At 41.3% G+C, this 12491-nt stretch overlaps 1 protein-coding gene across 2 annotated transcripts in view; it reads left to right on the forward strand.

Annotated features, from left to right (window-relative positions):
• The first annotated feature begins 353 nt into the window (after window positions 1-353).
• Window positions 354-12491, forward strand: part of cpne5a (copine Va) — a 71935-nt gene continuing 59797 nt past the window's right edge. For both annotated transcript variants that reach the window (XM_031286791.2, XM_031286792.2), the window contains exon 1: window positions 354-813. In XM_031286791.2, coding sequence (XP_031142651.1) covers window positions 533-813 — 281 coding nt within the window. In that variant the 5' untranslated portion in view covers window positions 354-532. The remainder of the gene's footprint in view (window positions 814-12491) is intronic.

Below are 12491 nucleotides of genomic sequence, written 5' to 3' on the forward strand. Positions count from 1 at the left end.
CTGCAGCAGGTAACCCCCTTGGAGCTTTCTTAAACCATAACAGCAAGAAAGGAAAATTGCACTCTTAGTAACTTCAATGTTATGTATTTTGTCAAATCACAACAGAAGTTATCTCAGGGCACTTTACAAACTTAACACTTAATAATCATAATCATTCATAAACAGTATTGTACCTATGTTCATCTATCCTAAAGTAACAAGAGAAAAATACACAACCCAATATATTAGCCCCTCGGTGCTTATTTGTTTTCTTTTAGAGGCTCTTAAAACCAATTTGGAGCCAAATAACGATCCGTCCAGCCATAAAGCGATAGCTTGAATCTGCAACGAGTTGTCAGTCGCAGCCCCGCATGTAAGAGAATGCAGACAGGAGGGGTGGAGTTCACAGCTCTTACTTTTCAAACGCTGCTCTGGCAAAAGAGCTCATTCTTTGCCTGGTAAACAGCGGAGTGGGCGCTGATGTGTCCTGGCATGTGATCCCACTTTAGTTAAATCAGTCGCCTCACTGCTGCAGCCTCCCAATAAACTTTCCATGCTGTTGCCCGTCCAATGGACAGCACTTAGGAGGTTTGTCTGGACCGTATCCGCTACTGCTCGCTCATCCGCTGCGCTCCGGCTCTCCGCCGTCGGCTCTCCGCCGTCGGCTCTCCAGGTTCAGAGGGACTCACGCGGCTCGGGGAGCTGGCCCGGGTCTCCTGCACACATGGAGGGAGACGTTATGGACAAAGTGGAGGCCACGGCGACGGTCTGTGACTTTGACCCCATCAGTGGGTGCATCCCGGCCACCAAAGTGGAGATCACCGTGTCCTGCAGGTAAATCCACACTCCGCTGCTGATGCTGCTGCTGTGTCTGCGTGGTTTGGGGAGCTCCGCGCGCTATGGGAGCGTTTTGTTGTAAGAAGACAAGACGCTGTTTGTAATAAGTAACGTACAATTGAATATTTTGGTGCTGAAAAGAAAACATTTCAAAGAATAAAAAAAAAAACTTTACAAAAGGTAATATTATTTAGGTAAAATCCACGCAGAAATCAATGCTCTGCTGAAAAGACCCATATAGGCCGGCATAAAATACGTCATTGAAATATTTAAGCATTTAAGAGACTTTTCGTTTAAATTGTAAATAAAAATATCTAACAGCACCTAATTTGCATTCCACACAGTGATGTCCAGAATGTCGCTTAATCATAGTTAGTGAAATACACAACGTGTGGTAAGTCTGACAATCCCTAAACTTTTTACTCTTTTGCTTGTTTGTACTGTTTATGTAAAGCTGTCTATTTAGATAAATATCTCCGTCAGAGTGATCATGTGTCTACAGCACTGTGTGTGTGTTTTGCCACAAAGATATCGACAGTTGTTGAGTTTGTTGGCGTGCCTGAGAGGTTTCCCATGAGGCAACTTGCCGTGTGTGAGGCTGTGTAACCGCTTTACAGTCTCCGAAAACGACACTAGTTTGTCACAGAAACGTGATAACTGAATCTCTGGTCCCTTCCCCCAAAAAACCCAAATACCACAAAGATCGCAAGTGCCTCGGCTGGATAGGGCGGGGCAGCGCTGGTTGCACGTAGAGGCACTGTATGTGCTGCTGCAACATATAGTGGCTATATAGGACAGTTTTAATTAATGTAGCCTATCTCATGGAAATTGTTGTTAATTTGGGTTTTCAGGGTCTCCTCGGTGGTGCGTCATTTTGGCGTAATCAAGAGTGTTTAGCTCTTTGTAGCTTATGCTGCATCAGTATTATGCATGCAATTTATGTGTTCCCATATGCACTGCTGTTGAAAAGCATCCCATAGAGATTTCAGATATATTAATGTATGTTAAGCTGAAGGCGAGACATTTATCAACCAACATCCGGCTGTCATTGTGTTCATTTACTCTCTCTCATCTGACTTCTTGAAATCTGCATTCAGCCAGTCAGTTATTTGTAGGGGAAACTGATTGACTGTCTTTCATGTTGAAAATGCATTCCATTTTGAAATTCTGAAATTGTTCAACAAACCCAACATTGCTGTTTCCATGTCACATTTCAAAAGAAATGTATTAACCCTTTATAGAGTTGACAGGTTGGGAGGATGGCACATCTATGGGGAGAGTGGGGCTGTTCAGGAAGATGAACAGTGTTAAACCCTACAAAGGCCGACTGTAGCATCCTGTGTTTATGTAACCAAAATGATTTGATTGTGTGTAAAACTGAGGCAAGAGTAAGTGTGTGTGTGTGTGTGTGTGTGTGTGTGTGTGTGTGTGTGTGTATGTGTGTGTGTGATTTATCCATTGTGGGGCATGTGTTGCGAGTAGCAGCTGGACATGTGTTGTTTCCCTCTTGGTGCACATTTATGTTTTTTTTCTTCAGACCTTCATACTTTAAGCTGGGATCTGTGTTGATGCCCCCGGGCTCTGTCGATCTGCAGCTCCCTTGTCTGTCATTAATGTCTCTCCAAACAAAGACTTGCTCCAGGACACAGTTTGATAGAGAAGAAAAATTAATTCCTGCTTTCATTGGGCCTTGAAACATCGTCTGCTTTAGATACAAATACTTCAGGTCCTGTTTGTTCATCTTTATGAACTGCTACAGTAGTTCTGAGGATTACTTCAAAGATCAAACGCTGGACAGTTTAAAAGTTTAACACATTAAATAAAACAGCCATGCATGAAGCCATTCCTCCCACTTATTAATGTACACACATATTAGTATACAAGTGTGTATTTAGTCCATCCAATAGAAGCAAACAGAAACAATGGATGTTACGTGGGTGAGAGGCACAGGCTCCACAACTCTGTGTAATTGATTTAGTGAGCCTGAAAGCTTCGAGATTGCAGCGCACATGGAATTGAATTGCGGCGTGCAGCCCTACAGACATTCTCATAACCCTCTGCCAATATTACAGCAAGCCCCCTGACAAACTGGAGGGACTGAAGAGACAACCCCTTATCAAAACAAGTGCATATCGCTATGATAGCACATTGTTTCCCGTCTATGGCTCTGATTGGTTTTGCTCACAGGTCAGCCAGTGAGCCGAGCCTAGAGCATCTGCTTCTTAGCTGCAAGGGCTACACTTCAACTCAGCAATAAGATGGCTCTTCAAACTCAAGGGTCCTCCAGTCCTACATCTGCCTTACCGAACCCATGCCAGCGAATACAGTTCAGTGGTTTAGGGCCAGTGGTCCCCTGGTGCTTTTACAGGCTTGATCCCACCTCTTACGTGGCAGTAATGAGTGTGTTTATTTGTTAATATTGAAGCAGCTCTTATGAATATTTTATAAGTTGACTATGCGGTTTGCTACATCTTTATGAGCAAAGTAGTAAATGTGAAACGTGCTGGGGTGCTGTGCCCTTTCTATATCTCAGCTTACCAGACTGTCTCAGAGTTCCCATGTACAATGACTTAAGGGAAACTGGGGCTCCAGCTCTGCAGTTCCAATGTGAAGCACACTTTTGGTAATAAATGTCAGAAAAAATGTGCACGCAGACAGAAATCACAAAGCCCCCACAGGCTTGACACATGGATCTTCATTTAATGAATAGATTTTTTCTGTTTCTCTTTGGTTTATCCCAGTACTGGTCCATGGACAGGATGCTAGTAATGATTTGTAAATGCTCTGTTTAATGTATGCGCCTCTGTGACCAGAATGAGGGACCAGAGATGATAAGCTTGACAAAGGTTTACAACCCTTATCAGAACAGAGCGAGGGAAAGAGAATTTCTTACTCCTGATAGAATCGTTTTTGGCATCTCATTTGTTAGAAAGTTACCATCCAGAGCAGATTGAATAGGGAAAAACTAACAGAATGATTTGATGCAAAGCGCAGATTTCAATACTGTATCATCGTGAGTACATGAGATAGTCCAACAAAACTGCCAAGCACAAGGATGTAGCTTGAATTTTTATTTCCCGCCCACTTAAAAACATGTCAACAGAGGGCATATTATAAAGATGTATTGGTCCTTTGCATCGTGTCAAAACAGGCCACAGGTATGCTGTTAAAAGTGAAATTGGCTGACAAAGCCACCCTCTCTTCCACTGCGCTCAGCCTCCCATCTGAAAGCTTAAACATCAGACTTTATCTGCCTCCATTGCCTATTGCATTAGGATGAAGATAGTCTTGCAATGCCAGACCTATCTCCACAGCGCTGTGTCAGCGCTGAGGTAGGGTCTGGCTACACCACCCATCTATTCTGGGATAGAAGGGAAAATTCTCTGGCTTGTTTGTATTCCTTTAAACTAGTCACAACCATCCTGGGGGGTGCTAAGCCCTGATAGCAGAGATAGCAAGAGGGGAAGGACATCACGCCGGATGTCAGGCTTTATCCCTGTTGAGTCAGACTAGGATAAAGTCAACGCACCTTGTCCATCTCCTTTGGTTCACTGCTGTTTCTTTGGTGCTCACTTTAACCATTCATTTGGTGTGATAGATTGGTGAGAGTAGCACTGCATCCAATCAATACACTCCGCTGGGGGGATCTAACTCAACCAGGCCACTCTTCTCCTGAGGGATTCATTACCTGCTGAAACACAAGAGGTCACATGACTGCCACCATCCGGTGACAAATGCTTGCAGGAGAGGACCCCTGGTGCGCAAGGCCACTGATTTCTGTTCCCAGGGGTCAACCTTAAAATGTGGCATGCTTCTTGATCTGAAATCTTCCTCAGGCAATCATTGCAGCAGAGGGTGGAAGCCTAATGAAATCATCAGGGTGATTAGGATGTGTGGCTTCGCTGCTCAATCTGTCAAAAACAATTGCCTGAGCAGAGCAATTGGGATTCAAGCTGTGTGAAAACCTTTTCGTTTATTCGAATGCGTTGTTATGGCCTGTAACTCTGCTGTTGTTGCTGTGTTAATAGCTGTTGTAGCTGTTGATCTCATTCATTCTTGGTTACCCATTTAATCAATCTCTATGACCTGTTTTTTCTTGTTGAAACATCCTTTTGTTTTTCTCTGGCAGAAAGCAAGTTTGAATTGAACTAGTTTGCATTGTGCAAGAGCATAAAATATTAATAAAGCATCTCTTTGAGTAAGACAGAAATTTCAAGTTTTTACAGTGCCGCTCTTTTCATATCGTATTCTGGGTTAAGACTGACCTGGGGCAAGCTTGCAGCTTTTATCTTGCAGGATGGCTTGTGTGTGTGTGTCTGTGTGTGTCAGTGTGTGTGTGTCTGTGTGTGTGTGAGAGAGAGTGATGTGTCACATCTGTTTTGGGGATTGAGGCTAAGAGACATGAGGGTGCCAAGAGGAGGCAGATTTTTTTATTCCAATTTGGGGATGTTAAGATTGCAGCAGACAAGTCTCACAGGTCGATGAAGCAGATGATTATGCATGAACCCCCGACACAGTGAAAATGAGTTTTGAACCTAGACACTTGGCTTGTGGTGGTGTCAGTGTTATTAATATATTATCATTTGGGATATAGGACAGCAGAGGGGGATCCCATGGATTCAGTTGTGGTGGCCTGCCAGTGGTTTCTAACACTCTGCATGTTGCCTGTCATCTGAAAGTGTTGATTGGAATGACAGGAAAAGTCAAGAGGGTGGTGCAGCAATAAGAAATCAAAGCAGTCCCTCTTGGCTCAGAAGTATCAAGTTGCTTTTGTCACTATTTTCAGAGAACCTCAAGGGTCAGCAGAGTATGTTAGTGGATTTCTGTGTAAAGGGATATTTGACCTAACATCACAGCTTGCCTGGGAAATGTGCGAGCTGGTGGTGGGTTTGTACAAAATGCGACAGGTTGCTCTGTCAAGATTTCACCTGTGTGTGTGTGTGTGTGTGTGTGTGTGTGTGTGTGCGCACGCTTTTGCCACAAAGCTGTGTATGTGGCTAAAACAATTGATAAGTACAAATACAATTCATTTTTACTGTAGGGAAATGGATTATCAGTCAAAATGTGTGAATTGTACAAGATAAACTTAACCACAAGCTACAAAACTGAAATTAAAGGAGCGTTGTTGAGGCATTTTAAAAAACAACCAAGATGGCTGTAGCTGATGTAGAATTTTCTGCTGTAGCGTTGGTATTGAACGAAGTGGACGATATATTTTCACTAAAAGGAGAGCTATCAACTGTGCTTTTCTTGAGAAGTTTATTGTACTTCCGACAGGATTTGGCAAACGTTTAATACACCAACTCATAATATACCAGCTCATCTCTGCAGGCTGTAGTAGTTTACATTTCTCTGTTAGGCGTTATTTTTTTCCCACCCGCTTTGTGCCAAATCCCGCAATTATGTGCTGTGATTGGCCATCTACATGGGCAGCCGTGGTCTCTGGTCGCTCAGCGCTACGTCACGTTGATAACACGTTGATAACACGATGATAATGCCCCTATTAAAATGAACTGAAATTAAAGGTTCTAGACTAATTTGCATTTGCCATTTGGTCTTGCGATGTGAGGCTAGGTTGGTTTATCTCAAGGCTAATAGGAGTAACTTTCTGACAGATCTGTTGTAACCTGGTTCCAGACCTCTGAATTGCCACCCACCTCTCTGATTTGTTTAGATGATTGAAATAGGTCTTGTGTTGTCCTCAGTGACTGCTGTTTCTCCTAGTTAGGATGGAATTATTTTTGTTTCTCCACACACACATAATACTGTTCTATACAAGTTGTTGTAAGTCAACTTACAGAAATTATAACTCTAAAATCTTTGACCAATGTAAAAAACCATACATACTCCTATGTTCCATGTCGTTAAGTCAGATAAAATGGCAATTCAGTCTGATTATCAGGCTATCTATTGCGAAACTGCATAGGACATTTATTTCCCAGCCCAGTGTTTACATTTCAGGTGAATTAGTGTGCGTGTTTGAGTAAATAGGTGTGTGGTCATACCTCTGAATACTTACTTAACAATGCTAGTTGATGGTCGTCAATTAACACTTATTACGGTTTCCCCTAGGCGGACTGCTTTAGCCTTGCGGATGGGTTAATGGGTTTTAACACTTTAAAGTTTCTTTAAATATTTATCAGTTACTTTTCAAAATCCACATCAATCTCTCTTCACATCGGCATGAATTCACGACGCACTGCAATTATTTAAAAAGAAAATATGTCACTTTTAAAGCTAGTTCGCCTGTTTTCGCCATTTCTTCCTTACAAGCAACGTAGCATTTAAAAGTCTATTTTTTAAACAGAGTCTGGCGCAGTGCTCACTACACATAAAACGCTACATTACATCGCTTCCAGCAAACTTCACAGAGAACAATGAGGGTAAAACAGCATCACAGATCTGTTTTAACCAAATATTCTCTGATCCAGCTCAGCTAAAAACACAAAAAAACGCCAAATCCATCAGCATGATAGCGTGTCATTCATTACTGAGCCTGTTTGTAACCGTTAGGCTACTAGGAACATTATATTCGCTTCACTTTATATTCAACTGACTTTAGAAGTTTAGATAATACACTTGACTGTCCTGCTGTTACATATGTGAAGTAACCACACACAGTTGCCTCGGTCATGGACTTACTGTGGTGCGTCGCTGCAGAACGAATATAGGGGAAACACAATGGATACTTGGTGTTATTTTTGGCATTTGGCCTGGCGGGGGTTCCGTTGGCCTTGCAGCCTACAAGACCTGTACAATTATAGGGGAAACACTGACCTGCTGTGTGCTGCTTTCACCTATCAAAGCTCTATATAAGTCTTCCACCAGTTAGACAGCAAGCTGCATTTCTTTGTTTCCAACCTATATGGTATGCTCGCAGCTATCTCATCCCTCACTAACATCAGTTAGTGTTATCCTCTGAGAGAGTTTCTGTGTATGCTTTATTATCATGAACACATTGACCCTGCTCGCTCCACTCCACACTTGACTGAATCCACGCAGAGCTTCCTTTCTCTATCTCCATTTAATGATCAGTAAATGTCATTTCAAAGCCAAAATATGTATGAGCTTAGACATGCCTTACTCTGCCTTATTGGGTTCCTAGTGTACAATTTAACGTGGTTTATGTCGCCAGTCTGTGAGGTATATGGTTAGTGTGTGCCTGCAAAGATATTTGCAGCTTTTTTTCTTAGATGGAGCGTAGAGATGAAGGGAAATTGGCATGAATTCACAGTAAGCTAAGTGCAAAGTGCTCTGCCAGGGTTATAGCAGCCATAGAGTATCAGTGTGTGCATTTCCCTCAGCTCCGTGCAAAAAAAAAGACCTTTCTCTGCACCAATCCCGAACTGTCACACTGTGCAATTAGCGGTGATATTATTCCCTGGTCGGACATAAGTCACACACCAAAAGCCACTCCGAAACAGGGAGTCACGGCGTACACGCATTCTCATTTATTATACTAGCAGTTTTATGACTGAGATTCTATCACTGCTCGCGAGACGGCTGCCCAGGGAGTGCTCTGCTGCAGGTATTGTCGACCTGGAGAGATCCCAGGTTGAACAGAAACTGAATAATTAAACAGATGGAGGAGGAAGACGTGGTGCCATCGCAGTGAAGGTCAGCAGATGGGTCTGTCACTAATAAAGGGACCAGATTGACCGTTGAATGAAATGGAGGGGAGTTTTTGAAATCCAGACAAAAGCAACGTTACTGTGTATCATCATCTGTCACTATTCAGGGGATTCAGTTATGCAATGCAGGCAGAGATCATTTCCAATAATGAAATGCAAGAGTGCATACGATTTTATCATGTTATTGTTTTGATTTGTTTGTTTTAATTTCAGCAGTAGTGCTCCTTAACGCCTGTATCTGATGATCTTTTGCACATAATACATTGTAGATATTCTTTTTGAGGAATTACAAAAACACCCTCAAGGAAAACTGAATATGTTAGTCTAAATAAATGGGATTCCTCCAGTTTGGGGTCAGATTACCTCTGCAGCAGCATATATCTCCCCTGTTTGGTTCTTTGACCCTGTGACCCCCGAGAAGCTGCTTTAGGGCACATTAGGCAAAAAGAAGACCTACTGACCCCGTGGTGTGTGAGTGGAAAGCAAATGTCTGTCCTCAGTCATAAAAGAACAAGCCATAGGGCAGCAGTGAAAGTGAAGTGACAGAGTAGGCTTGAAAATGCAAACCATCCTTCTTTTTCTCCCCCCAGCCATCTCCCATTGTCTCTAATGTAATATAGAGGCTTTTCTTCCTCTAACCCGGTCTGAGACTTGACTTTCAAGCTTGCATTTGTCGCGTCCTTTTAAGAACCAATGAGGCGGCAGCTTATACCAAAATTTGCCAGCCAGATTCAAGACTATTTTAAACCACTTTCCACTGAATTAGATGCTATTTCTCCAAGGTGCCAATTATGATTTTGACAACTCTAAGAAGTGGAGGAGATTTAAGGGACTGCTGCAGTTTAATCAGCCACGTGGACCAAGGAGCTGCTAAAATATCTCCAGGGAACTGACCGAAGGGGAGCGTGTGCTACTAATATATTCTTTAAAATTAAAGTTCAGCAGCAAGCCATGTTTTAGAGGTCAAGTCTCCTTTACTCTTGGCCTGTAGTGGAAACGTTTCTCAATATTTTAGCCAAACAAAATACATTTTTGACACATTTATACAGCCAGAGAGAGTTTGCAGATTTGGAGTACATGTGTTGGTTGGGTGATGCTAATTCACTGTTTGTAAATGTTCCTGGTACTGCCTTACTTCTTAATTAAAGTGTGCATAACCCATAACTGCGAGCTTAATTCACTGATGAATAAACACATTACTTTGTTAGGGATGATTAGACAGAAAAAGAAAGTTATTAAAATGAAAGTGAAATTAAATATAATTTCTTCTTCTTTTGTTTGTTCAACATCTAATAATGCACTTCAGACTCTTGCTTTCACATGTGTTCACATATTAAATGGAGGAGATGACTAGAGTGACTGGAGGAGATGGTTGCACTCAGTGTTAATGAAGGTGGTGAGATTGAGGAAAAGGAAAAGTGATGTTTGCCTTTTTCATTCACGTGTTTCAGGTGAGATGGTCATAGGGATCATAAAAGTGCTACAGTATGAAAGAAGGCTGATAGATGAAATGTAGTGTGGATGAAAAGTAGCTCGTTCTAATTACTTTTGTCCTACTTTCAATGAACTTTATCTTCCTCAACAAACTTGTTCTACATCAGCTTTCAGGATAATGATCTTCTCATATCCCATTGAGATTCGTAGTGAGAAGTTTGAAATAGGCAGCGTTACTTCAGTGAAAGACAGATTATCTGAGATGTTAATACCCATCCTGCGGCACCGTTGTGTGTTCTCTGGCCATGTGCACAGTAAGATGGTGGATTAATTTGCATTTGTATATAATTCTGTATACTAATAATTTCTTTCTAATAATTTTCTGCAAGAGCAAAGTGACGTTCAGCAACTCTAATGAATGCTTGTTTTCCTCAGTATATTGTGTAAACCGGAAATAGGATGTCATGTTTTCCCGCTATCCTTTTTCCATGTTGCACGTTCTTTTCTGCACTGAGAGATGGGATGAGGTGATGGACAAGCTAATTGTTGAAGGGTAATGGATGAATGGATGTCAGACGGTTACAGGTGGATACAAAGAGGCAGTTAGTCATGGATGACTTAGTTGTTATCTCCAATGATAATTACGCTGAAAATGTTCCAACTCTTGTCAGGTCAGCCCAAGGCTAATACCCAACGAAGTTGCATCTATTATTCCCCCACGTATTCCTGTGACAGAAGAGTTTGTGTCAAAGAATGCATAATTACGTGTACATGAATGATGCCCTGTTGCTTGGAATCAGTCCTGAAATCTCATCTATATTCATTGAAATCCTGCTGTCCCCTCAAGGTATAAGGATTTTTCTGAACTGCATGCAAGTTATTTATTGACACTGCTCCCAATCAGTAAGCAGAAGCAAGACATATTTATCTGAGAGCGATTGAAACCATCTGAAAATTATATCTCATCTGAAATGTTATTAAGTGATTTATAGAAGGACTTTTTTATATTTCAAAAGTAAAATCTGCTTTGTTAGATCGTGTTCGGTGATGGAAGGAAATACTAGGGAAATACAAGGGAATGACTCAAGATGTCATAGAAACTTCCCTCTGTCTCCCAAAAAACACACAAAATCCGGTCTGGAAGAGGCTAAAAATGAAGATTGAATGAATAATATAAATGCTGATTGCGGCTCTTATCTTGAATGAGTCAATGCCAGTCAGAGTGTCTGGCTGCTTGAAAAGGTGTTGGATGATGATCAGTGTCAGAAAGGATCTACTTTATTTTAGGGTTTAGAGGATTTAAGATGTGGGAAATGCTGTTAGGTATCCTGACATGCAATAGCAGCAGCAGTTTTCTTTGATTGTGGTTCAAATTGAATGGGAGCTAATCTGAATGAGTGTGACTTGCGTACCCATACTGCTGGATCCGACTGATACTCATAACATTATAAACACATGGGGCACTCGATTGCAGGACGCTCCCATGGATACTACATGAGCTTTGAATGCTCATGGGTGCATACTGATGGACCTGTTTGATGTATTGGTAGTTCCATGTTGCTTTGAACAGTGAAATAAATTCTCATATGTACCCAGTGCTGTGGCTCCTTGCTTTCTGCCCTGAGGCCAGAGTCACCAGGGCAAAAACACTTTCACTCTGCAGTACTACTAAGCTTAGTAATGGAGCTGATTACATCACACTTTCCTCTGTGTTATCATGGACATATTAGGAGAACTCCAAGAAAGCCCAGATTCATTTGTCAGTAAAATCAGCCGAAAGTGATGTCTTCAAATTATTAGCTTTGCCTGAGAAACAGTCCAAAATACAAATATATCCAGTTTACTATCCTGCAAGACAAAGAAATGCATAAAATCCTCACATTAGAGAAACTGCGTCCACAAAATGTTTGAAAAAAATGACTTAAATGATGAATTCATTATCATGATAGTTGCCAATTGATTTTTTGTTGATCAGTTAATCGAATAATCGTTGCAGCTCTAATTCCTTCTCTGGTTGAGTAGGGTGACTCCCCACACACATAAATGGCACAAAAACAATTTACTGATTTGACTCTTTAAGACTTTTGTAATTTGTATTGGACATAATGTCTCAAATGATAGGTTGTATATGATAATTCTGAGAGTCATTTCTGAATGTGTGTCATTTTCCTCATTGTATTTCTGTTGTTTCTGGGACCACTAGGACAGAATTTCTGCATAGCCTGGTGTTGTTGAACTGTCTTCCATCCTTTGCTGTACACAAGGGGGCGGTCCATATAGCATATAAAAACTAAATCAATAAGAAACAAAGTAACTAAATCAACATTCAAAATCCAACAGTGGATTCTATTAGGCTGCAGCAGCAAGTGTATTTGCACTTCTGTTCTGTGCATCTATGCCATACAGTATATATGTTAAGTTACCTTCACAAAAGAGTTTTTTCAGTGATTTTGGTTTGTTTGTTCTTTTATTTTTTTAGCAACATTTAAAAAAAAAAACTAGTCCACATGTTAAATAGAGCCATCGGCTAAGGAAGAAGTGCACATTTTGGAATTCTTTCAGATGGACAGTTTTAACATTTCTGTTTTTTTCTGCTGAACTACTACACTT

This window comes from Sander lucioperca, chromosome 12, assembly GCF_008315115.2.
Source record: "Sander lucioperca isolate FBNREF2018 chromosome 12, SLUC_FBN_1.2, whole genome shotgun sequence".
NCBI classification, from domain to species: Eukaryota; Metazoa; Chordata; class Actinopteri; order Perciformes; family Percidae; genus Sander; species Sander lucioperca.